The following is a 25696-nucleotide window of genomic DNA, read 5'->3' on the forward strand; positions in this document are numbered from 1 at the left end:
ATGAGAAAGCATGAGCGTCCCAGGCACTTCGAAAATGTCAAAAATGTCATCATTTATAGCATTATGCGGAGGTGGTTACTGCTGATCTTGATAGGTGGTCCTCACTTTTATTATCATTAGGCATATAGTTTGTTTGTTTGATAGTGTATTGCTAGAGTAAACTCTGTGCACATAAGCGCTTATCTAGAGGGCATGTGGCTTCCAATCGAAAATGCCGATGCCTGCTGTAATTGCGTGAAAACTGAGCGAAGTTGTTGTTTATGCTGTCGTATCGAAAGGGCCATCACTTGTTGCCTGTTTGGCACAAGAAGCAAACTATGCTTTTCGGTTAAAAAAAAAAAAATTCGGCATAACCTCTCTACACTGTCGCACTTAGTTCATGCACAGCCGGCTCGCCTGGCGCGTGCTTGCTTGTTACGGCCTTCTCACCTGTCGGGGAAACAATGGGAGAGTTTCTCAGCACGTTTCGCCACCCGTCGGCGGTAGGGGCACTGTGACCCTGACCCTTCCTCCCCTGCTCCGCATATATGCGCTTGCTTTCGCGCTCGCACAATCCTTTTCTCGCGCATTTTATTCGGTGTTCTGTCAGTGTTGTTCAGTATGCAGTGATTTGTGGGCTCCTGAAGACGGTCGTACAGCCTTTAGTACGCGCGGCCATTCATTTTACATCGGTATATAACTGCTGTGTGAAGGTGTATTGCTGTGTTCCATATTGCAAGTTCCGTTCCGGGAAAACACCTGGTGTTTCTTTTCACCAGTTCCCAAGCAATGCTGAACTTTGCTACAAATGGCAAAAGATTATTTCAAGAGACAACCTAGTTATCAATGACAAATCTGCATCAACTGTCGTATGCAGCAGACGCTTCCGCGATGAAGACTACATACCTGTGTGCCGCATCGGAAAACTTCTTCCTGATGTGTGACTACTCTCTTCGAGGACTATCCTTCCTACTTGATACCAAGTGCAAAGAAGCCTTGCAAGGATCCTGCTTCTCGAGCTTCGCCGCCACCTCAAACATCAAGGAAGCGAAAAGCAGAGACAAACGAATCAGAGCTTGATGTTGCGGGATCACAAGATGTTTTCAGCGAGCAAACAGCAGTAAGTGTTTGAAAGCAAACAACGAACAGTGACGCTCATCGCACTGGTCTGTATCGTACCACTGTTCAAAATGTCAGAAGCTGCAGCAGTTTCTTACGGCAGAGGAAAAAGTGACTGCATTTTATCGCGAAACCAAGCACCACGCATCTGTAAAGAAAATCGCAGTGGATGCATAGAAAGGAAATAAGAAGGCCGTCTTTCTTCTGCATCAAATAGAATTTTACGGAAAGCAGCGTGCAGCTTACCCCGAAGAGGTTGTTAGAGAGTGCGCGATGTGGCACTTTCTCTCTCCAAGAGGCTGTAATCATGCTCACACTTCGGGTCTTCTAACATTGCCAGCAAAGTAAGTGTACCCTTCAAAGATACCTACGTCCAAGCCCAACAATATCAGGAATGAGCAATGCCATGAAAGAGCGCCTCGTTCATGAGGCCTCGCTGCTGAGCAGCAAACAGCATATGGCCTCATTAATAATAGATGAAGCCAGCATAAAACCAAAGTTCGTCTATGATAGGAAGGCTGATGCAGTCTTTAGTCTCAAGGATAAGCCAGACAGCAGCATGGCGAACCCACCGAAAGAAGGCCTTGCCAACAGAGTCGTCTGCTTTGTTCTGCATGGTATGACTAGTAGGTACAAAATTCCATGCTCTTACTACTTCACGAAGCAGCTAAGTGGTAGAGACCTCTTTGCATGGACGAAGGAAGTGATTGCTGCTGTGGAATCATGTGGCTTCGTCATAGTTCGCATTGTTACTGACAATTATTCGGCAAACGTAACAATCTTTAAGCTCATGGGAAACGGAAGCCTGAAGACGGTTGTAGGTCACCCACATGACACCAACTGCATTATCTATTTAAGCTTCGACCCGTGCCATGTGCTCAAGAATGTTCGAAACCAGTTCCTGGAACGTCAAATTAATGTTGGAGCAGGTGTCATTAGTGATGTGTTTGTGCAGAAATTATATGAGCATCAAAAGCGCACCACTGTGAAGCTGGCACAAAATTTGACAAGGAAACATGTCTACCCTTCCAACTTGGAAAAAATGAATGTGCTGCAATCGGATCAAGTTTTCTGCAGCCATAGAGCACCTTCAACAAAATTCCACTGCTGGCGCCCGAGAGTTTAAGAATGCAAGCTCTACCGTTTGCTTTATGAAGGCCATGAAGAAATGGTTTAACATTCATGACACTTCTTTCAATGGAAGCGGCCACAAAGCTCCCATTTCTAGGAGTGATGACAGTCGGCTACTGTGGCTGCAGAATGATTTTACTTCCTACGTGGAGAAAATACAGGTGAATTCCATAGGATCAGTGAATGATGGTTTCACTAACGAGACATACCAAGCTTTGCTTTTTACAACAAAGTCAACTGTGGCGACAATGGAGCTCCTTCTAGAGCAAGGTGTTAGTTATATCCTAACAAAAAAATTGAGCAACGACCCCATCGAAGTGATTTTCGGTAAGGTGAGATCAATGTGGGGCGAGAACGACGTGTTGGATGCTAGAGCCGTCACCGCTGCTCTGGACCATATTGTTAAGTTAAAGTTTGCAAAGCTAAACAAAATTACAATATCAAATGTTGAAGTTGAGGACAAGGCCGTGAGGCTATCAGAGACATTTGATGAAGACCTGAGGTCTTTGCTGGGATACATGGCTTCTCCATCTCCATCTGTCACCTACTCTGGTCTGGCATACCTTGGTGGCTACATTGCCAAGCTGATGACAGACCTTGGATGTGACTCTTGTGCTCCTCTGTTGACGAGAAATAACAAAGATCACCCGCTGTATAAGCTACTCCGAGGCCAAGACAGTAGCGAACTACATTATCCAAAGCCTGAGTTTCTAGCGCTTTTGGACAGTATAGTTTATTTTTTTTCGATAAAGCCTCCGAACACCTGCCACGCAGCAATGTACTAGAAGTACTCGAAAGAGCAGTCCAGACCTATTTACAACGCGCTCCCATCTTGAGCTCCCCTGGAGGCGTTGACGACAGCCATACAAGACAATCCGCAAATCTAATTGCCGAGAAGTTTTTGAGAATATATACTTGCAAATCACTCAAACCAACTGACTGAAGAAAACGACAAGCCTTCGGCCTATGTACACAAGCCGTGAAGGAAACACTTTAGATTGTAATTGTGAATGAGACACATTTGTGAGCTACCGTGTCCGCAAGAGTTTTCGCCTGAAAGTATGGCACCCATTGTAAGTACATACGAGCAATAAATGTTTATTTTCATTCCTCAAAATGCATGTGTGTTTGATGGCGGAGAGCTGTTCTCCTGGCGCATGCATCTCCATGTTCCCAAGTGAACTTAAAGAAGCTCGATGTATTAATTTGGTTACACTGCATGCATTTATAAGAAGCCTAGATGAACCATTTACGTGTCCTCAACAATTAGGCGACTTGTTCTTGAATGCATGGTGAGGTAAGAAGCACGTCCGACCCCATCTTCCAGCGTTGTGCATGCTGCACGGATCGGCTGGGAACAGATGAGCTGGATGAGGTCACAGCGCCGCCCACCAAGCAGCGGCAATAGGCAAGAACTAGCCCCTATGCAGAGGCTGTAAGAAGCAAGCGCACACGTGCGCCAGTCGAGCCCGGCCGTGGTTCATGAAAGCGCTGGCAAGTGCAACCGACAACCTTCAATCAATCACAATGATGTGCCGGTGTTGGCACCGCACCGTGTTGCCGCTTCCAACTCCTTGTGTCTGCATTGTACTATGCTAAGAGCGGTTCACCTTAAGTTGATATGGCCAGGACTGAACTATAAAAGCTATTTCCTTCGTCCTACTTGCTTATCCTACAATTCAGGTCCTCCAGTAGCGGATGAACTTGTTGGCTGTACTAGGCCTAATAAAACTGCACTGAACGAGATCCACACTGCCTCAAAGTCTATGTAGACTTTGTAAGGGAAAAGATAGGGCCTGCTGGTTTTGCATCCTGAGATTATGCTGTCCCTGTGCATCTCTTTCTTTGCGCGTATGTTTAGTTCATGCTGCTAAAACCATACACAAGAGCACTTGCTGTGACATTCGCATTGTCAGTGCAGTGCTCTCATTGGCAACTGATTGCACAGCGATTGGCACACTGGGTTTGTCGGAGGCGGCATAAAAACCTGTTGCACTATGACGACTCACTGTTGTCAATTGTGTCATCAGTTACGTCGTCGTCATACTAGTATGACCATACATTTCTCCTGTTGACACAGTCTGCCAACTAGTCGGCTGAATGTCGATGTTGCTGTCGCGTCGACTTCTTATTCGTGTCCTGTCAGCATATAGCATGATATACCACATGTTAACCAAATAACGTTGTGAACAGCTGAAATTTCTGCCAATACACAGTGCAAATGCTGCGTCGCCATCACTGCACCGACAATACGAATTCGCGTCCTCATCAACTATGCTTCAGGCTGCCTGCGCTATTGCATACGTGCGTGTTGTCTGCTCCGCGAACTACCGACGCCATACAAAACGTTTCCAGTGGTTGCCGCTAGGGTACAGTTTATGTTCATTAGAGCACACAAAAAGCGCGCAATGTGAGCAAACTAGGATTAGATTCGAACATGAAATTTACTATTTCCTCATCCGGGGCATTGAAATCTATGAGCAAAGTAAACAAACTGGTATAGAAAAAAACAATAATTTCAGCAGGCCAAACTTACAGAAGGCCAAACGTACAGTTACAAATATAGTCGAACACCAAATATAGTCACACCGCAGTGAGTGCTGCGCATATGTCATTGACAGCGTCAAGCTACTGGAGTCATGCATAACCGGTGATGATGAAAAAAGTTGTAAGCTTTTCAGGCAGCGATTTGAACTGTTCCTGAAAGCAACGTAGTGCACCGAAAAGCCATGAACAGAGGTGGCAAAGATTGAAGTCATTAATTATACAGGCACCTTCGTTATAAAGGTTGTACGCTGCACTGTTCGCAATAGAACTGGGACAGAATTATTCCTTCGTTGTACAGGTCCTTTCATTGTAGAGGCGTTCGTCGTGGAGGTGCTCAACTGTACCATCAAGAGGAAAAATTTACATGAAGAAGTAGACATTACGCAGTAGTATTAGAATGTGAAAAAGAGAATGTATATTACTTCTGTCCTTGTTCTCACCCCCTCTTAACAGTGTGCTTCGCTTTGATTTTTTTTCCATTTCCAGATTGACTTTGTGGCGCATGATGAGATTCCCTACTGTATGGGCAATGAAGAGGATGTGTACAAGTTTATCAAAGAGAAAGGCATGTTTCTCGCCACACAAAGGACAGATGGAATCTCTACGTCGGACCTAGTTGCAAGGATTGTCAAAGACTACGATGTGTATGTCAGACGAAACCTTGCCAGGGGTTACTCCGCTAGAGACATGAATGTCTCCTTTTTGAATGTGAGCCATTTTCGTAATCCTTGTTTTGTGTGAATTCAGTATTGAATGCTTCTCAGCTTGTTGATGACAAATCTGTGTAATTGTTGCTGCCGATTGAAGGACAAGGAACAGTGCGCTTTATAGGCTTTATGTTCTTTGGTAAAAAAATTATGGCTCTCTCGTAATCGAGAGTAGATGTAAACATGAAATGGCTACTGGCAAAGCAGATTGGTTAGCGATGATACTAGTCATGATCTTTAATATGGGTACAGTGCATGTTCGCAGTGGTGCACCCCACCACACCACAGCACACGAACCTGTTTTGAACTGAGCCTCATAGCAAGTGTGATCTTGGCCAAACAGCCATCTGCAGCATGCTGGATACTGCTGGTTTGGTCATGCAGCATGTCGCCATCTCTCGAGCCACGGAACTCGCAGACCGCTGCCGTTGAACAGGCTACCCTGTCTCAGTACCAAAAAATGACAATTGAGTGTATGGTACTCTGTATCTGCCTTTCGAAGGTCGCTATTAGAAATTACCAATAAAACATCAGCGTACTAGAATTTGCAGCTTGAGTGATATTGCAAACAAACATTTGGAAAGAACTCTGAAGCAATATATTTTGTAGCTTGTTTGAGCAGTAACTAGCACATGTAATGCGGTCCTGCACAAAAAGTTGGGGGCCAGAGGCTGACTGGTTGCCCGGACGATCATGTTTTGGCCTCAAACTTACTGAAGCTGCAAGACAGCTTTTCAGCCAGCCCCCTCTACTCGGCAAACACTCGCATGGCAGATTCCTTGTTGACGTTGCATATTTTCTGTGCACGGGTGCAATAGTGCTGCAGAAGTCGCGGGACGCCTTTCTTTATTGTGGTGTGCTGTTCTTGTGATGATTGCATTCATGAGGCTGACGCACAGCTTCTGCTACTGTCGGGCCTGAATCGCCCATGTTGTCGCTTTCTGTCATCGTCACTATGGTTAAACGGCACTTCGGCAACAACTGAGGCAACGATGGCGAAAAGTTGAACCTCGTAGCCGAAAATATTTCGTGGTCGCAGCAGCGCTGCCGAGCAACTTTTGCATTCTAAATGCTGCACACCATAGTCAGCGGTAGATCCCTGTCGCATGCCATTGCCGATTTCTTCGTGCCACATTTGGTAGCAGGAATGATGTCCAATTTTTCTTCTATGCTGAACACCCGGTGTTTTTTATCCGAGCTTTGGCAGGACGCAAGTCCTAGCTAGCATGATGCCACAACGCTGTATGGCGCGACACAGAAATGATCTTGATGTTGATCTGGCTTCACTCGCAAATGCCAAGGGTGCTTGGAGGCCATTGTTCATATCACTGAGGCTTGTTGTTCAGCTGGGCCGCCCGATGCGGACGACGCACCGCTGTGATTGCGCTACGAAAAGTGGAAACACTACATGTTAATTGACACATACGCAATAAGTTGGTGCGGTTTATGCGGATATAAAACACATTATGTTCAATGGCCACTGAGTCAGGGATTTGACTTTACTACTTTTAAAACGAAACTACTGTTTAAGCAGCTACGGTTTAATGAGGGTTTACTGTAACAGTATTCAACTGCCACGAAGATTTCATTGTTATAACTGATACCTGTTTAACAGGGTTGCATGGAAAAAAATATAAATGGGGGATGGCACAGCTGTTGCGAGAAAACTCTAATGGTGGGGAGGCCATCGCCTCTCCCCACCACCTTCCTCCATCGGGCTGCCGATTTTGTTCACTTGTTTAATTGTTTCACCCTGCTTCCTGCATGTAACAAGCTGCGACTGTCAGTGTTCAAAAATGGCTCTGCTTTAACAACTGAGCAGAGGGGTCACCCGCAGCAAGTGACATTCGAGCTGCACTAAGGCATTGCTTTGGTTTAAAAGATGCAAGAAGGTTACCACAGCGGTCTGTCAGCTCGAAAAATCCAGAAAAAGACACTGGGGCAAGATAACCACAAGCATCTCACCACATACTTCTCACTGGCATGCATGAGAAAACCCCATGTCCATTGGCCTTGCTTGCTTTACGCAAAGCTTGCCCAAGTCCTTCTCCAAGACATCCAGGTGCTCCAAGTAGTGCAGCGAAAGGTCCCTCTTGAAAACAAAGCCTCGAAGGGACTCGAAGGGCAGCCTGTCCTAACGCGTCATCACTGTTGTTGCCATAACTTTCGCCGTCGCTATGCAATGCAATGCACTCATGACGATTGCCTCAACAGTTAGAAGCACTTCATTTCCAAATCTGTAGCAGTGCGCTTTCATTTCACCGGAAACGTCATGCATTGCTGATGATCAGCGGGCAGATCAACCACCTTCTGTTTTCAGCAGTGAGTCAAATGAGGCTGAGAAACCACATGGCCAGAATGACTTCGAAGCAACCAACAAAGACAAGCACAAGCGACTTCATCTATCGGCATAACTGTGAAGAATGAGGGGCCAAAGAGCAACGGGGAGCAGTGCAGCGCTGTCAGAGCAGTTGGTGCGGTCCGTTTGTATTTCGGAGGGTGGCGTTGCATAGAGATGTGGGTGCAGCCCACTCATGTTTGGAGGGGTGGAAGGGTGACAGGAGAGAGGCGCATGAGGCCGGCAATGCGGAGAAGGCTGGAAAATGAACTCGCTGCAGCCATTGTGGTGGTGACTGTTCGTGCAGCTGCTCAAGTGTCTCTTTTATTTCCTTCTTTTAAAGGATTTCACATTTCATTATCTTTCGACACGGACACCCAGCAGGCAGACTTCATCATTATAACCAACAATGTGGCATGTGGGCATTGTAGTAAGCAAGTTATCTTGCCATAGAAAACATACAAAAGTTGATAGTGCATCAGCTTCTCATTGTTATAACCAGCGTACAGTCGGAACCCGCGATAATGAAATACCACAGCTAAATACTCGCGACAACGAAACATTTTCATATGCCCGGTGAATGCCCATAGGATTCAATGCATTTCATACCTCTCGGCAACGAAATGTCGCTGTACTGCGATCCCACATCAACGAAATTTGCCGGAACGTAACTCTGCATATTGCGTAAGGCTAGCAGGCTCCAAAATGTGCTCAAATGCGATTGTTTTGCGCTAAAATTGCGTAAAATACCATTACATTACACTTGTGTGGGCGCTGCCATTTTTGTTCTCAAAAACAACCAAGCGCCAGAAGTGATCAGTGCCCTGGAAACACGTCATGGCCATCATCTTGTTTGTTGATTGCCTGTTTGATGTGGCACCATGAGCGGCACGCACATTGTTACCGACATGTGACGACGGTGTTTGCACGCCTACCAGGCGAGATCGTAATCGTTCAAAACGCGCGTTCAGCTTGCGTTCCCCATGGCTGACGACTCGGTGAGGCCTAGGCCAATCGCATGAGGTGAAACTGAACACAAACTGGACGCGCGTTTTCAACAACAATCCCTGATCGCTTCAGTGCACTGCGTAATGTGCACCTCGGTGAGAAAAATGCAGCAAAAGCAAAGAAATCCATGTCTCACCAACATGGAATTGTTGATGTCGCTTGAGATGGCGGTCGTGGCATACGGAGTGTCATGCATCAGGCCATGATTGAGCGATCGTCCAGGAATATGCATCCCTTGCTTCAAGAACACTGGCTTTGGTGCCACCCGAGAGGCATCGTGTGCCGATTCAGCGCCGAACTTAGATTTGCGTGAAAGAGCAGTTATCTCGATCGTTTGCCTTCGGGTACATGAGATACAATCACTTTTGTAATCGGCACCGGACGCGTCGGCGCCTGCGGGCGCTCTGCGTCCGGTGCCGAGTTACGCAAAATCTCGCAAAGTGATCACATCTCCGAAAGCAGTTGACCGAGAATACTGCGCTACGGCAGTACTGCCACTGCTGGTCAACACATGTGGCACTATTTGTACTGTCAGCAATGCGGTTCTGTATCCTCGAGCAAAGCTTGCAAAGTAGGCTAACAGAATTTAGACAGTAAAGTTTTGTTCTGCGATGCATTACCTATCTGTGCTGTCTCTTTTCGCAACAACGAAATTCTTGTGCAAGCGAATTATTTCGTGTTCCCCGCCTATTTCGTTATTACGAGGTTCAACTTTATTGTTAAAAGCAGCGTTGTTGTAAGTGGGTTTGACTGTACATAAGTGTGATTGCTAGAAGTGCCAGGCTAGCATTTTCTTTTATACCTTCTTCCATTTTTATTGTCTTGGCATACCGGGCTCTGAGTGAACTGTTGAGCTTCATTATCACGTGTTCTTGCTCTGAATACGAAGGGGATGTTGCTTTTTATCTTTTGACATTGGAAGGTGCTGGTAAGCTGTCTTTGAGCCGCTGAGACTATTGCAAGTGAAGATATGACACTAGTACCACGAATTGGCTTGTACTCATATGAATTTTAGCTGAGAGATTCTCTCTGCGAGGTTTGCTAGAATTTTTCTTGGTTGTATTTATTGCCTGGGCTTGCAACCTTCAGGGATTCAAATTTTTGCTTAACATTTTTCTGGCTGGAAGTTTTAGTGCTCCTTGATGTTGTATACAAAAATGAAATGCTGGTTACTCATTGTAGGGTGCTTGCAAGCTGCTTGTGGGCACACAAAAGAGACTCGTCACTTTTGAGAGCGAATGAGATGACATCAATGGGAGCACACACTTCCTCTTCCAAATTCATTTACACAAGCATTTCAAAACATAGTACTAATGTCAGTTTTATTGTGTTGATAGTTGATATCATATTACAAAGTGTAGAGACCGTGTGTTCACTGACGTTCCCTCTTACAAATGTAGAAGCTTTATTACTTGTCACAGAAGGACTCTAGTTGCACGCAATATCTCCCTTTTAGCTTTGTGATTTTGTGAAATTGGAACAGGTAAATGTGTCAGACAGTAATCCATTTGAGCCCTGACTGATTTTTGAAAGTACAGAAGACAGTTCAGAGAAGAACTTTTTTTTTACCCTATTGTATTTGCAGGAGAAAAAGTTCCTGCTTCAGAACAAGATGGATGAGTTAAAAGATAAAAGCAAACAGTTGGTGGAGAATTTTGAAGGGAAAAGGCACGAACTCATCCAGAAGTGGGAAGAGAAGTCAAGGGAATTCATCTTTAACTTCCTGGAGCTCTTTGGCAGGGAAGGAAGGCTGGTAAGTTTCTGTTTGCATTCTTTCCCCCTTTCTTTTGTTTTTTGGCCAAATATCATCATGCACTCATCGACGACCATGGTGCGTAACGTTCAATGGTCTTCAGACACCACCTTAAGTTCAGGTTAAAGTGGTGAGCATCCTAGCATGTGCCATTACTTGAGAGTTACAGCTGCTCTATTTCTCTAAGGAAGCACTTTCTGGTTATTGCTTGAAACGGTTCGCTTGTGCTTGCGTGAAGAATATGCAGGAAAAAAACAAATTTGCTGGGCATCCTGTGTATAACGATGCATGCTCGTTGTAGCTGGAGGCAGTTTCTCTATCAGTAGGTTAGCTATTTCTTGAGCATGTGCATCTATTAGCACCTTCAATTTGCCTGAATCAGTTTGTGTTAGCGACTTTGGGCACTCAGCAGCAGGGCAGAGATCTCCATGTGTCTGTCTTAGTTTGCCGATCTTTGGATGGTTGTTGTCAGGCCAGTGCTTCGACGAAATTCTTTAACAAGTGGATGTGAGTTGCACGGTCCTCTGCATTTTTCCTTCTCTGGTTTTTATGCTAGACACATCCTATATACATGACCCCATCAAGGTGTGGTCCAGGCTTGAGCCATTTTTGGTATATTGTAGATGGTTCCGATAAAGAAGGAGGATATTGTGCCTTGCTGACATGGAAACACAGTGGCAAGAGGTGGAGCGGCGAACCCGTGGGACCGGGTGATTCGCTGAGAGGGCTCTCTCTCTTTTTGCCCTCATAGGAAACTGACCAAAGTGGCACTCCCTTGTTGGACCTGGATGCTGAAGGTTTTGCTCCGGGTGCATCCCTGCATTATATGGAAATATGCAATCTGTTCCGACCACCGGCCAAGATGAGAACCCGGCGGCCAATGTCTCGAGACGCCTCACCATACAAACCGAGTTCTCCAGCTTACTGCCCGACACCGCCGCGTTCCCTGACTCCACCTCCACTTTCACTGGTACGCGAACTGCCTGCCGACAAGCACGCTGAGATTGCGAGCTCTGGGGGTGGTCTTCCCAAAGCCAAGAGTGACATAAACATCTTCTTGCACCACAAGGCCCTGGAAGGTGCCGTCAGAGCAGGGAGCAAATCCTCCGAAAACATGCAGGCTTCCAAGTCTCCCGAATCGCCCTTTCCAGCCAGGATGGTTAGCCACTTGACAAAGGATGTTGCCTCATTGAAAGAGGACAGTGATGTCAACTCCCAAAATCGTGACCAAAAAGGACTAACGCCACATTCTCTAGAAAATGTTGCTTCACATGGTAGTGCTTTCGAGGCACCATTGGAGACTGGTCCTAAGTGTCTTTCACATAGCATTTCAGATGAAGGCATGGGTGTGGCCACTGCTCCTGCAAGAAGGAATTCTCAAGATGTGTCTCCTTGTATACCACTCCATGCTGTGCACTCGGGTCCTGGTGAGGTTCAGTTGAAGAAGGATGATTCTTTCTCACCAAGTCAAAGCGTGGGTACAGAAAAAACCAGCATCAAGGCTGGTGGCTTGGAACCAGTATTGCACAGTCCGCAGCAGGGCACTACAGATTTCTATGTTTCATACTCCAATCCTGGGGAAGGTGGCGCTGAAGATGCAATAAGTGCGGTCAATCCCAAGTCTGGCTATGTAGGGCCAAATACAGCTGAACCAAGTGCTGTGGAACACGAACCAAAGGTTCCGGTGGCAGCAGACAAATCTTCGGCAAATGGCACTGTAGCTTTGTTGGACAGTGCAACTGCAGTTCAACAGCTGGAGGGTTCAAAGGTTTACAGTAGTGAACGGGTTTCAACAGGCCCAAAGCAGGGCACTACTGATTTTTATGTTTCGTACTCCAATCCTGTAGAAGCAGAAGCTGACAACATCCCCGTTCAAGCTGCAGTGCCTGATAATGCTGGAGCCACTGTAATAGAATCGGATGGCAAGAAGCAAGAACCTAGCTCCCTGGTTGAGTGGCATGACGAAACTTCAGGGAGGCAGGCAGCTACCAAATCTGAGAGTGGTGGAACAGAAGGAGCGCAAGCTCCCTCTACTTCAGTGCCTGATCAAAGCAAGGACAAGAATTGAGAAACAACTGTTGATGAACTTGTGCAACACAGGCTCTGTTTGAGGACCAACTTGTCGGCGATGACTGCGATGATGTGGCCATTAAGATGTGATAGGGCATTCTGAAGAATATGCTGCACTACCTCAGTGAATTTAAATGACACAGTGTGTATGGCAGAATGCTGAAAGACTATATTCATAAGAGGCAAAGTTTGATTTTTATGTGTGTGTTTTTGGTGCCTTGAACCATTGCAGTTAAATTCCTACAAAATATCTAGTCAAGGATGGTATTTATTCTTGTTGCTTAAAGCAGGGTTACAGGGTATTCCAGTGTATGTACCTTTTCACATAAAGGTGGCACATCGTTCCACCATCAGCTTATAGCACCTAATGACTGTAGCACAATTGAAAGAATGGTGTACCATGTCATTGTATACGTTTTACATCGCTCGAAATTTTCGTTTGTTCAGTGGTCGGTATCTAGAGCATGACTGCCTCGACACTCTGTCCCTGTTCTTTTTCAAAATTTGTTGCAGTTAGGTGGCAAGGATGACCAGAACAGTGGTCATGAAAGAGCACAACAGTCCACCTTACCATGACCAAGCTGTGCTTAAGTACTCTTTGCGCTGTATTTGAATAAAAGCCTGCAGCAGCAGTGCGCTATTTTAGCTTCTTTTTCTATGCTCTTAGGGGGGATCCCATATGCCTGCTTGCTTATTTATCTCATAAGACTAAACATTTAACATGCAGAACATATATTAATATTAATGCACATGATTTTTTTGCTTAACTACGTGCGTGACAACATATCTTTACTAGCCTTCACCGAAGCCCTATTAAACTCATGTAAATAATCTCACCAGAATGGGAGCAACTGTGCTTTGTTGTTTGAATGAATATTCACAATTTTGCCACATGCAGCATGCCTTTGTGCCTTATGAGTTGGTGCTGGCATCATGCAGTTATGGTAGCTGGTAGCATTTGTGAAGTCGTTTTTGAAGTCGTTTATTTGCTTCATTTATTACTGACAATCTTCTGCATTGTTTTATATAAATCTTGTGGCTTTGGCATTGCACTAACATTTCACTAGTCATTTTGCTATTGCTTTGCTCATTTCTTTTCATTTATATTTTACGTTATCTACAGTAGTATTGATATTGTATATTCTGATACCCTGTGTACACACAATGCATCATCTTGTTCAGTTCAGTGTGCTCTCTTGAGCACACTGCTACTTTTGCTAGTTATCATTTCACAACCAAGCAAACATCAGCAGCTGTGAATGTTGCAGGCAGAGGGAACAGAACAAAAACATATGAAGTTTGATACTTGCAGCATAATTTATTAGCTCTTTCAGACAGTACCTTGTGTAGCTTTTCCAAGTGTCGGAGTTAACAGGCACCAGATATCGGAGCATACTCCTGATAACATCATAGCAGATGGCAGTCACACTGTCATCTGCCTTTAAGCGGAAGCTTTAGCTCAGGTGCTTCTATCTAAATACATGTAAAAGGAGAACTCGCTTTTCTTGGCAAACACTGCGCCGAATTTGGCGAGGTTTGTTGGATTCAAAAGAAAAACTTAAAATCTACTGACTGTTGGTTTCGAATTTTTGATTTAGGCTGTCAATATTTTATTCAAAATTGGCAAAAATATAAAATTTTCAGAAAACGAGATTGTCAAGTTTACAACTGTGTAACTCTGCAATGAAAAATATCACAATTCTCTAAATTGGCTCCAATAGTACATCTAAAGCAGGCAAAATTGATATGTTACACATGAATCTCAAAAGAATTTAGTAATATCAAAATACAGCTTTTGCAGAACCCCTGTACACAACGTAACAAATTCACGTAAGATGACATGTCAAATTTGTCAGCTTTCAATGATCTAATGCATGCCGTTTACAGAACCAAGATATCTGTTCTTGATGCAGAGCTATAAATTTGTGAACTTCATGCTTCTATCTTTTCTCAATCTTTCAAATTTTTGAAAATCTGTAACAAAATTCAGGTTCTAAATCGAAAGTCCACTTCCAACAGTCGCTGGAATTTAAATTTCTCTGTCAAATGCAACAAATACCATTAAAATCGGTCTAGGGTTATCTCGGAAAAACGTTTTTGTGTTTTACATGTATTTGAATAGACCACATCAGATTTGGGTCCGAGCTAAAGCTTCCTCTTAAGCACTGTACGTTGAAAAGCTTGGGGGTAACATAAGTCTGAGAAAGTTGGCTGTTGTAATGCGCTATTTTGTTCAGCACCAAGAAAGAGATGAAGAAGCAAAGGATGTCTGCTCTTTCTTTGCCCCTTGCTTGGCCTTAAAGAAAAATGCAGAAGTTGTGACTTGATCTTGAAGACTGCCTAGCAGGTGGTGACTGAATTGGATTGGTTTTCTTTTTATTGTGCACAAAATATCTTCGGTGTGCGTGTTGAAGGATGAGGTCCTATAGTCAGACTGAAGGGGGGGACCTCCTATAACATCTGTTCGCTGTTCCGTTATGTAATTTGTAAGTTTGTATATGCTCTCTCATATATCACAGTCTTGATCAGTCATGGGATGCTCGCTAATTCGTCCTGTGACGCTCGCATGATATTGTTGAATGTCAAGAACAGTATCTACTTGCACAGTGTCTGCATGCACTTTGTTACGTAAAAAATAAATGAAACCTTGTGGCTCGGTCTAGGATTTTCTTCCGAGCATCTGCTAAGGTTCCAACGTTTCCCTGTTTTTCATTATTGAGCTTCCACTTCTTCGTAACTCGAGATTGTAAGTGAAAGGCCATTAGGAAAGGAATGGGAAATTGATTTTTCTTTTATGTTATGTTATGTAGATTGTCTTCTATTGATAATTCCTATTTTTGTCATAAATTTGAAATGTTTCCCCGTATTTGCAGAAAAGTCGTTGGTCTGCACGTTTCTGAATCTTTGCGACTGTCCCAAGCAGCAAATTGGCAAAGCTTTAAAAACTGTGCCTTGCATTTACATGCACTAAGGCTTGTCGCTTCTGCACAGCAATGTGTTATGTCGTTTCTTTTTATTTTGAATGCATTGGCAGCTTTCTGTGCTGATGCTACTTAACCCCTTAAATGTTTTATCTTGACCAAAAATGACCCTATTTTGCTTTTTTATTTTATAGCTCACTCTTAAACTTCAATCCGTCAAAAACTCTACCAAAACTTTTTTAGTGAATTTGCTTCATGCATTCAGTATGGACACCTTATTTTACCTCTTCACTATGTAATATATACATACTTGTCATTGCTACAATGTAATACCTAAAACTAGGGAAAAAGGCATAGTAAGCGTGCGAGACCAAAAACACGGCCCTTGAGTGCTAACGAAATAGCTGCTACCTATGTTGTAGAACGCAAACACTGAGTCAACATGGCTGATAAAGTTTTGACATCTATGTCAAATGAAGAAAATAACCGGGGATTTGAAACGTTGGTACAGATTAGACCATTTATAACATAACAGCTTATAATGCAGAACTGGCTATAATGCGCCTTTTTCCGACTCCCGTTTACCCTCCCACAGAACCCTTATGTATACACCTATTGCTTGTAGTGCAGCTGCGCAAGATTAAATACCGGTTATAATGCGGCTTCCATGGGAAAATCGCACAGACAAGCGTGGTAGCAAATGCTCTTGTCAATGAGGTGAGCCAGCTGATGGGAAGGGAGAGCAACAAGGGCGATGTGGAGAATGAGGAGAAGACGCGGAGCAAACGAACAAGGAACAGGTAAAAAAAAGTATGTCAGCAGTGCAATGTGGGTGCGCGGGGGTTGCCTAGGCAATGGAGAAGCCTTTGCTTGGCTGCTGCTTATCAGCGGCGTGCACTCCGCGTTAAATGCATGCGCGTTGTCGCGCTTTCGCTCTTCACTTTGTGTGCACCCGACGCGATGCATGTCATCATGAAGTGCCGATATCGCTTGTGCAATCTTGACTGCTGCCAGTTTATAAGTGGTGGTCCACAAATTTAGTTTGGAGCTTTTAGGCTGTATGTCCACGTGTGAGCTTCCCCTCTTCCTACCAGTACGCGCACATAGAAACTTGGTAGCTGTTCGCAATACTCTCTGCGGCTGGTCGCCCGAGAGACCAAACTCTACTTCACATGGGCTACCATCAGTTGCACATGCGCGTAATCACATACCCAATCTAAATCTAATCATGTATGGGTACAAACTATCAAGGGCGAGCTGTTCGCGATAGCATGCTATCCAACACCCCTGTCGACTAAACCTGATCAGTGTGCCTGGTCTGGAATCGGTGACCAAAGTTGCAGTTTGGTGCCGAGTCAACGAAACCAGTCACATTGACTGTACAGCACCTGGAAAGCAGAGGAAGCACCTCGATCAAGGGCACCCGCAACACTCAAATGGGAGCAGCGTGTTTCGCAGTCACCATGTTTTTGACTTCGTGCGCTTGCAGATCGCTCCCAAGAAATCGAATGAGACACTGTACGGTGTCCAAAATTTCAGCCGCTGTTTTACATTAGTTGTGTGGAGTTGGGGGCTGTGCCAGAGGAATATCGAATAATTAAGCAGATCTGTAAACTACTTTCCTCTATGTAATATTTTTTTTTTCCTTGTGTTACTTTGTATGTGCCACATATCCTTAAACACTAACCCTTCGACGTTCGTAAACTTAAATGAATGCAAACATGGAGCCACAAGCAGCCACATATTGTCACGTGGTGGTGACGTTGAATAACACAGTAGCAATACTGTGAAAGACAAAACTAACTTTTATTGGGCGAACCTGTGCCCACAAAACAGGCTACACTTATAGCACAACGATAGCGGCGAACACGCTCGGTGATCGTCGAAAATCTGATCAGCGGGTCAAGCGCGTCGGCTTTTATAGATCAGCCGTCGAATGTTCCAGATTAATCGATAGGACCCGCGTGTCTTCCACAAAGTTCTACACTATTTGCGTCGCGCATACATGCAATCAGATTACACAAGTTGCGGTGAAAGACAGTGGAGGGAACCATCGATAACATTCCAGAAACTCCTTTTACATGCAGGCGCGTCCTGCGCTGCACGATAACATTTGTTAGGTGGCCAAACGTGGTCGCCCGATAAAGATAAGTACATGTGTCATTACCCCCCTCTTAAAAAGCATCAACCCGATGCTGCAAACAAACGAAAGTAATAAATAAGCACTCATAGCAAAGAAAACAACAAATTAAGGGAAGTTCGTTAGCATCCGTAAAACGGTTTAAGACGCACCATGTGGACCACTTCAGGTCGTGCGCAGCACTGCTGTGAATGCGAAATGCCGTCTGGCACGACCTCATAGCCGGTGCGCCAATACATCGGATGACCTTGTAGGGTTCGAAATAGCGTCGCAGTAGTTTCTCACTCTGTCCTCGTCGGCGTATCGGGGTCCATACCCAAACACGGTCGCCGGGCTGGTACTCGACGAAGCGTCATCGGAGGTTGTAGTGTCGGCTGTCGGTACGCTGCTGGTTTTTGATCTGTAGGCGGGCGAGTTGTCGGGCTTCTTCGGCACGCTACACGTGTCAATATGTGCCACGTTGACACGTGCAATACACGTGTCAATATGCATGGCTGCTTGGTCTTCATATATTGCATGCGTGCAGCCTTTGAAAAATTTGTTTTGGTTATAATGCGAAACCACTTATAGTGGGGATATTTGCTGCTCCGGCGACTTATGCTATAAGCAGTTAATGCTCTTCAGGAGCTGTCTGTGTGCTAGAAGAAAAAGTATGTACGCATGCTAAGTTAATCCAAATCACCTTTAAAATGGGAGTATTGAGTTGACAAGCTGAGCTCATCCAAAACAAGTCGTCAGTGGGGGACATATCGCTTAATTAAAAGCATATTTTTATATATAGGGACATTTTGATAAAACTTGCATCATCTATGTATTATTACATGCTCATGTCAAATATGCGAATTATTTTGCTTTGCAACAAGCAGTTGAGTAATTAAAATATTAAGAAATTTGTTTTTGTGGGGGTTAGTTCAAGGTGAGCTGTCTATGAAATGATAGTTATGAAGGAAGTTGCATATCAAAATGATCTTTGATGATCAGAGTTTGAAGTGTCGCAAAAACGAATGTGGTAGACTAATTTGGACCAACGTTGTATCATGTCAAACATTTTATATCAATAACCGATAGTGATACCTAGGATAAATTATGACTTTTAAAAAATTTCCATATTTGATATTTTAAGCCTTCTTCACCCTCTATTTGTCTGGCTTTCTTTCATAAAAAAGGCAGAGAGAACAAACGTTAATAATGCGAATCACTGAGAAAGAGTTCTTTCTTCACCCAAGGCGGGTGGCCTCCTCAGTTCAGGTAGCCATTGGTCATAGCTGCTTCCTTGGCCTGGTTCACCTGCTTTCGCTGACCCTCCAAGTTCGTGGTCGCGAGCGTGGCCTCTTGCAATTCTTGACAGTCTTCTTCTGTGGTTTTGTTTTCGGTTCTTAATTGAGCTTTTTGATTGTTGGGTTCAGCAAGATTAGGACACCCCATCACCATGTGACAAAGGGATTTCTGGCGCCCCGCAGCACAGGCAAAGGTTTGAGAATCGGGTCAGGTGCATTCTGTTTATCGTAATGCCATTTACAGAGGAGTTTGTTTGTCTAACCTTCGCTGGTTAGACTATGGTGCAGTAAAGGGCATACCCTTCTTTCAAATTTGTAATGCTGCAGGATATCCGAATATTTTTTGGGAATAGCTGCGGACCTCGTTGCCTTTGGGAACCAGTCTGACAAGAAAGCCCGGTTTGTAATCTTACGCTGTGGTGTGTGCCGCTTTGCTTCCGGCCAATGGCTCGTGGCCAGGGGTCCAGATGACATTGGTCTCGAAAACATGCATATGTTTTGATATTTCTTGCAAGATTTTCAGAGCTTTGGTGGATATCGTACCTTTTTAAAATTACGACACGCTGATTGCAAGTTGCTCAGTATTACAGCATTTTCGGTGCATGTGGAGATGGCCAGTGCAAATATTGCCACCTTTTTGGCCATGTCCGAATCTCTTGCGATTATTGTTGCAGTGGCCTTTTCTTCGCCTTTGGTATTAATTGTGGTTACTGTGAAAGCAGGTATCCTTGGATGCTTAGCTGCATCCGTGAATCTTGTGTTAGGGTCTGCAGAGAATTTCTTGTGGAGTGCTCTTGGTGTTGTCCATCTTCTTTCCTCATGAAAGTTTGGATGCATATGGCGGGGTACAGATGCTACTTGAGATTGAATTTTGTATGTGCACTAAAAGTCTAGATTTTTTGTCTGATTTCGCAGTTGCCTCCACATCGTAACCGAGCCGAAGGAGCACGCTTCTTCCGATGGAAGTCAATTTGAGTCCTTCAATCTGGCTTGTTTTGTGCAAGTTCCTTCCACGTATTGTGCAGGCCGAGTTTGAGTAATTGTGCTGTAGATGCTTTTTCGGGAATTCCCAATGCAGTCTTGGTAGGTTTTCTAATCATGATCTTTATTTTTTCAATTTCTGCATTCTTCAGGGCCAGATAGGGTGTGCCATACGGGATACGGCTCGTGATGAGCGCCTGTAAAATAGATATGCAGCGTGTCTTGTTCTTTGAGGCCGTGTCTTAGGTTTGCAGCTTCCTTAATGAGGTGTAACACTTGGGTGAGCAATCTTTGAAGTTTGGGGAGAGTCGCGGCTCCTGGCCCCTCTTAATGTTTGACAAGGCCAAGTATTTGCAACGGCTCCACTCGTGGTATTTGGATTCTGTGAAGTGTTATGCTCGGGTAGGGTAGCTCATAGGCTGGTGGTCTGCCTCGAGTTCTTGCTTTGAGCAGTAGCACTTCTGATTTTTTGGGTGCACATTGTAATCCACATTTGTTTCAGTAAAGTTCGATCCAATTTACTGCCTCCTGTAGTGTGTTCTGTTGTTGGCCCTTAGATGGTGCTTTGGTCCATATTGTTATATCCTCTGCATAAAAGGTGTGACTGAGCCCTTCTATCTTGTTCAGTTCTTTAGGCAATTGCATCATTGTGATGTTGATGAGCAAAGGCGAGATTAGCGACCCTTGAGACGTACCCTTGTTCGTCATCTTGAAGTTTTCGGTTCTTAGGTTGCCAAACCCAATGGTGGCCATTTTCATGAAAAAGAAAAAAAAAAGAATTATCTTGAGAAGATGAGTAGTACCAGACTCTCCAAAACTGTCTCACCATCAGAAGTGCCGCCTTGAGAAAACAAGAAAAACCATTTCACGACATGTTCATGGTTAATATGGTGAAGGCTAAATTGATGATACAGTATGATACAGAGGTTTGCCTGGAATCGCTAAATCGGCTTCCTTCTATGTGCATAGGTGTTGCCTCCCCAGGGTTGGTTATCTTTTATGAAACTAGTATTTCATAGAAAAGGGAAGATGCACGACTTGTTTTCGGATGTCTAGAGCTTAGGGTATTTAGTGTCCTTTCTTTTTGGGTAAAGCCTGATTTTTGCACCTCAAGCAAGTTTTATGAAAATCGAATTAAACCTGATTTCTCACCGAAGGTTGCCCTTTCGTAAAGAATAGTAATAAATGTGAGTGTTACAAAACTAATTAACTCTGCCACCTTGTATGAGCAATTAAAACATGTCACAAAATTGCACTTGTACATGTGCACAGTGTCGGCAAGACGTAGAGCTGGTCAAGATGGCATGGATTCTCTAAAGCCTGCATTCTCAGTTTAAACTTCTTTCTGAGAGTCCGCATCTTCTAAAGTGTGTGTCCCTGTTGCAACTTCTTTCTTGGTGCTTGCTTGTGTCAGCTAGTTGCAACATCCCCCTGCCAAAAGAAAAGCATCGACCTGATGCTTAATAAACTAGAAATAAAAAAGCGCAGAACAACACAGCAGTGCACGCATAAGCAGAGCCATACACATTGAGCGTAAGCAAAGTAAAACTGGAGAAGTTGTGTGAGGTTGAGATAGCGTTTCATTAATGCATGACATATGGTTTGAAGCGAACAGCATAGACTACCTCTGAGTGGTGCTGTTGATGCCGAGGTGACATGGCATCATCCGAAATAACCTTGTAGTTCACTTTGTCAGGTCCAACATATCGACTAAGCAGCTTCTCAGGATCATATTAATAATAAATGCATTTATGAATATGAATTTATGAATATATTATATGCAGTATTTTACTTAACACTCAAGTTAAAATGTGCATATATCTAAGTGAGTGTTTACAGGCCTTGAGTGAATGGTTGAATGGAAGCTTTTTGCGTGTTGCTTTTTTATTAGCTGCATGTACATGAATACGACAGGGGCGCATCACATTGCATTTTGTGCACCTTTTGTATGCATGTAAATGGCAGTTATGCACTAGGAAACGAATGCAGCACTGCCATTGCTCTGCATTGCGAATGATAAGTGACATTCAGGACGTTTGTGCAATTATGTTACATTCGCAGAACAGGGTGGCTGATTCAGCCTGTTGGTGTGTTATTAGTTATGTTGCAAGAGTGTACAGCGGGGGGACCACTGAAGCAGGACGACAACATATGAGGATGAACTGCCCAGCAAGTCCAAGACGGACACAGAAATACTAAAAATGCATATGATAATGTACATCAACAAGGGCTTGCAAGATAAGGAAGAGCATAAGACCTCTTGCGAAGCGTGCCTGCGTACACTACTACATTGTGCTTTTTTCATTTGTACAAAAGCACAGAGAACCAAGTAATGAATGGATCACCAAACATGTCTGTATTTGTTACTTTTGTTTACATAACTGCCAACAATGATTTGTATAGATAAGTTCATTGCATGATTTCCAAGCACCTCTCTTTGTCCTTACATGTTCCTGTGAGTGATTTTGCTTACTTGACATGTTCCTGTGAGTGATTTTGCTTACTTGAATAAGAATTTTTTGTGTCTAAAAGGCAACCATTTCCTGTGTAAATGATTATGAATATTGCCAGCAAGATCTTGAACTTCAAGCTGCTCAAAAATAAATGCCAATTTTGTCCCGGCTCTTCTCTTTAACACTTGGTTTTTGCTCCCTGAATTTAAAAAACAGTAAAACTTGAAAACCAAGAATGGTACATATTTATAGTATACAGATGCAGAATTTCCAGTTGCAGTTTGTTTAAGGATTGAAATCAAGCAAAGTTATATATATTGAGCAAAAGGGAAATAGGGTAACTGGTGGCAGCCATCAGTGTTAATCATTTCACTGGATAGCTTTTGCACACCTTAATGCTCTATTAGGAACTAAATGTATTGTTTATGAATGCATTGAAATCAAATGCATAGTAACAAGATACTGATTTATTATCTTTGTAGACTGGAAAAATCAGTAAAGATGGGAACATTTTGGTGTTCTATGTTCATTTTCTGCTAGCATGTGTATAACTTTATTAATATGGGTAGTGTGGAATTCCACGTGAAATTATTGCTTTTGTTGTTACCAAGCAAACATGTTTAGCACTTCAATGCCCCGTAACGCGTCTACAAGAGCACAAGCATTTTTTATTGATAACTATCAAACATGTTAGTTCTCATCTTTTTATTTTTTTTGACAGATACATTTTGAAACACTATTTGGATGTGGCATATTGTCATATTATTCACATGCCTTATGTCTCTTATGTATGAATTGTGAAATAATTCCTCAATGAATTTCCTTTGCTACGCCATTTGAGTTCTCACAATGCACATCGCTGGTTTAGTTGGTCCATAATTAGGCCTGTCCTATCTACTTGCTGCCTTGTTATCTTTTCCTGCACATTTTTAATGTCTTGAGTGCTCTACCACGATATAATTTGTGGTGTGTATAACTAATTCAACTATGCTTATATCTGTTGTAGCTTACTAATTTATGGAAGCAACGAAATGACTTTCTGTAAGCCTTACACACAGTGTTATTTTGTTATACAATGACTTTGTTTTCTCAGCATTTCTAATTAGTATACTGATATAATTATCATGCTTAGATCTGCAAAAGCTTTCACTACTTGAGAGAGAGAGAGAGAAATGTGAACTTGCATGAAGTCTATTTATGGTTCTGAATGTTTATAATACACGGCATCACCAGTCTTAACAGTGTGACAGACAATGCATTTCCCTACTGACCCTATCTGATATGATGCTTTAGAAGATGCATTTGAACTGAGTGAGCAAAAGAGATGCTTGGACAATTAGCAGAAGGTTCAGTCCTTGGTCCTTTTCTTGGTCCTTGGTCCTTGGTCTTCGTTTCTTAGAAGAGTTAATAGAGGACATTTGTTGGCTTTATGTAGGTGATCAATTTGGTCCTAAGTGGCATAAGGCATCCCAAAACGGCTTATTTTCGTAATGAGGTAAAGCAAATGAACTGGTTTAGCTATCACTTCATACAGTCTATCCTGCACTGTCACTTTCATGTGATGGCAAGCTGATTTCTTTTCTGAAAGAAGTTATTAGTATGAAAGCTTCATACTGAGCCGATCACATTCATATCGCTGGTGGCTGTACATGAGTGGCGTAAGTGGATCAGCTGTAAGTGCAAGAATAGCCATTGAAAGCAGCCATATGTTTGTGGCACTGGATGTGGTGTTGTGAATGCAAAATGTATAAGCAAATGGTAACTGTTACAGTTGAATCCTATTCTAGTAGGCAAGCTAATTTGGTAAATGTTCTCAGTAGCTTGTCACGCTTGGACTAAATATCCACCTCTTCATTGAAAGGACTGTGAAAAGGCTTTTGGCTTTTTGCAGTAACACTTCCTCAATGCATAGGGCATTCGCTTGTTCTTTCACATGTCTGCATTACACTTGATACAATACAATGCTGTCATCACTTACCTGTTCAGCCTGTGTGATATTAATGTATAATGAGACTTTCATGTGGTTGCTAGGCGTGATTTTCTTCATTCTTTCATTAGACTTAGCATTGGTGGCCTTTGCATTGTAAAAAAATGCATTGGTGTCTCAACTCTTTTGGTATAGAATTATTTGGTATGAATGCTGAGTTCTTAGTAGGGCAGTTCTAAACCTTGTGGTCTGAGTTTGTTCCCTATCCTCTACTTCATGCTCTTACATATTGCAGTTTCAGCATCTTGCTGTTGAGCCTGAGGTTGCAAGCTCGATTCATAGGCGCTGTGGGGCTGTGATGTCTATGGGCAGAGCATAAAAGATGCTTGTGTACTAAAATTTCAGTGCGCATTACAAAACCCCAAATTATTGAAATTATGCTTGTGCCCTCCAATGTAGTGCTATTGAGAGCAAAGTGCCTCTTTGATATGTAAAGTCAGTCAGTCAATTGGTCCTTACGGCGCATGCTACTCTGATTGTCGAACTCAAATCCCTGCTTAACTGCTCATATTTTTTCTGCTCTGTGCTACCTAAGCACTCAGTCAGACAATAGATGAGAAAACATTTCTCATCTTTTCTTTTTGTTTCTTGTCTGGTTTGTTCTTTTGGCTCTGAGCCTCTCTACACCCTGCTGCCTTTTGTTTCTACTGCCCAAGCCTGGGACTAACCACTTACTGCATGTCCTTCCCTGTGCTTCTCTTTTTTTTTTCTCCCTTGTGTCCATCCTCAGAACCACCTCTGGAACGAAGGAAAAGACAGGCTGAAGAATGCCTTGTCTCCTGGAAGCAGCCCGCCCCGAAGCCCATCTCCGGCTTACCTGAATGAGAGCATGGGCTCGCCCCCCATGAAGACGGTGCGCCTCGGAAAGGGTGCGACCGCCTTCTGTCATGACTTCTCTGAAGATGAGGAGGACGAAGACGAACCAGAACTGCACAATGATGAAGCGAGAGACTTGGCTGCACTTATCAGAGCTTAGAAGTTTTTTTTGTGACAGATGGCCTTGAGGTTTTTTGAAATTGTGTGCTGTTAACGATTTTCCTTGCACTGGCAATCTGTGCCTGCTGGCAGAGCAGGACGTGTTGTGGATGGGAAGCCCGCAGTGCCAGCCCTTCTTTTCTGGAAAAGAAGGTGCGTGCGAAAGTGGAGGCCTGCTAAAATGCATGCTCATTTTTTGTCTTCCTGCTGAGTGCCGGTGAAGTGAGCTTTTACCACTGCCTCTATCATTGTCTATGTCGTGGTATAAAAGTGGACACTGCGCCATCTTTCATTTCTAGACAGGAAGTGA

General features: G+C 43.6%; 1 protein-coding gene across 9 annotated transcripts in view; it reads left to right on the forward strand.

The window, feature by feature from the left end:
• The window catches only part of LOC135918171 (uncharacterized), a 46033-nt gene extending 32935 nt beyond the window's left edge, over positions 1 to 13098 (forward strand). For all 9 annotated transcript variants that reach the window (XM_065451834.2, XM_065451829.2, XM_065451828.2 and 6 more), the window contains 3 exons: positions 5263 to 5484; positions 10415 to 10582; positions 11334 to 13098. In XM_065451834.2, the coding sequence (XP_065307906.2) occupies positions 5263 to 5484; positions 10415 to 10582; positions 11334 to 12650 (1707 nt within the window). In that variant the 3' untranslated portion in view covers positions 12651 to 13098. The remainder of the gene's footprint in view (positions 1 to 5262; positions 5485 to 10414; positions 10583 to 11333) is intronic.
• The last annotated feature ends 12598 nt before the right edge of the window (positions 13099 to 25696 follow it).

Source organism: Dermacentor albipictus, chromosome 1 (genome assembly GCF_038994185.2).
Source record: "Dermacentor albipictus isolate Rhodes 1998 colony chromosome 1, USDA_Dalb.pri_finalv2, whole genome shotgun sequence".
Lineage (NCBI taxonomy): Eukaryota > Metazoa > Arthropoda > Arachnida > Ixodida > Ixodidae > Dermacentor > Dermacentor albipictus.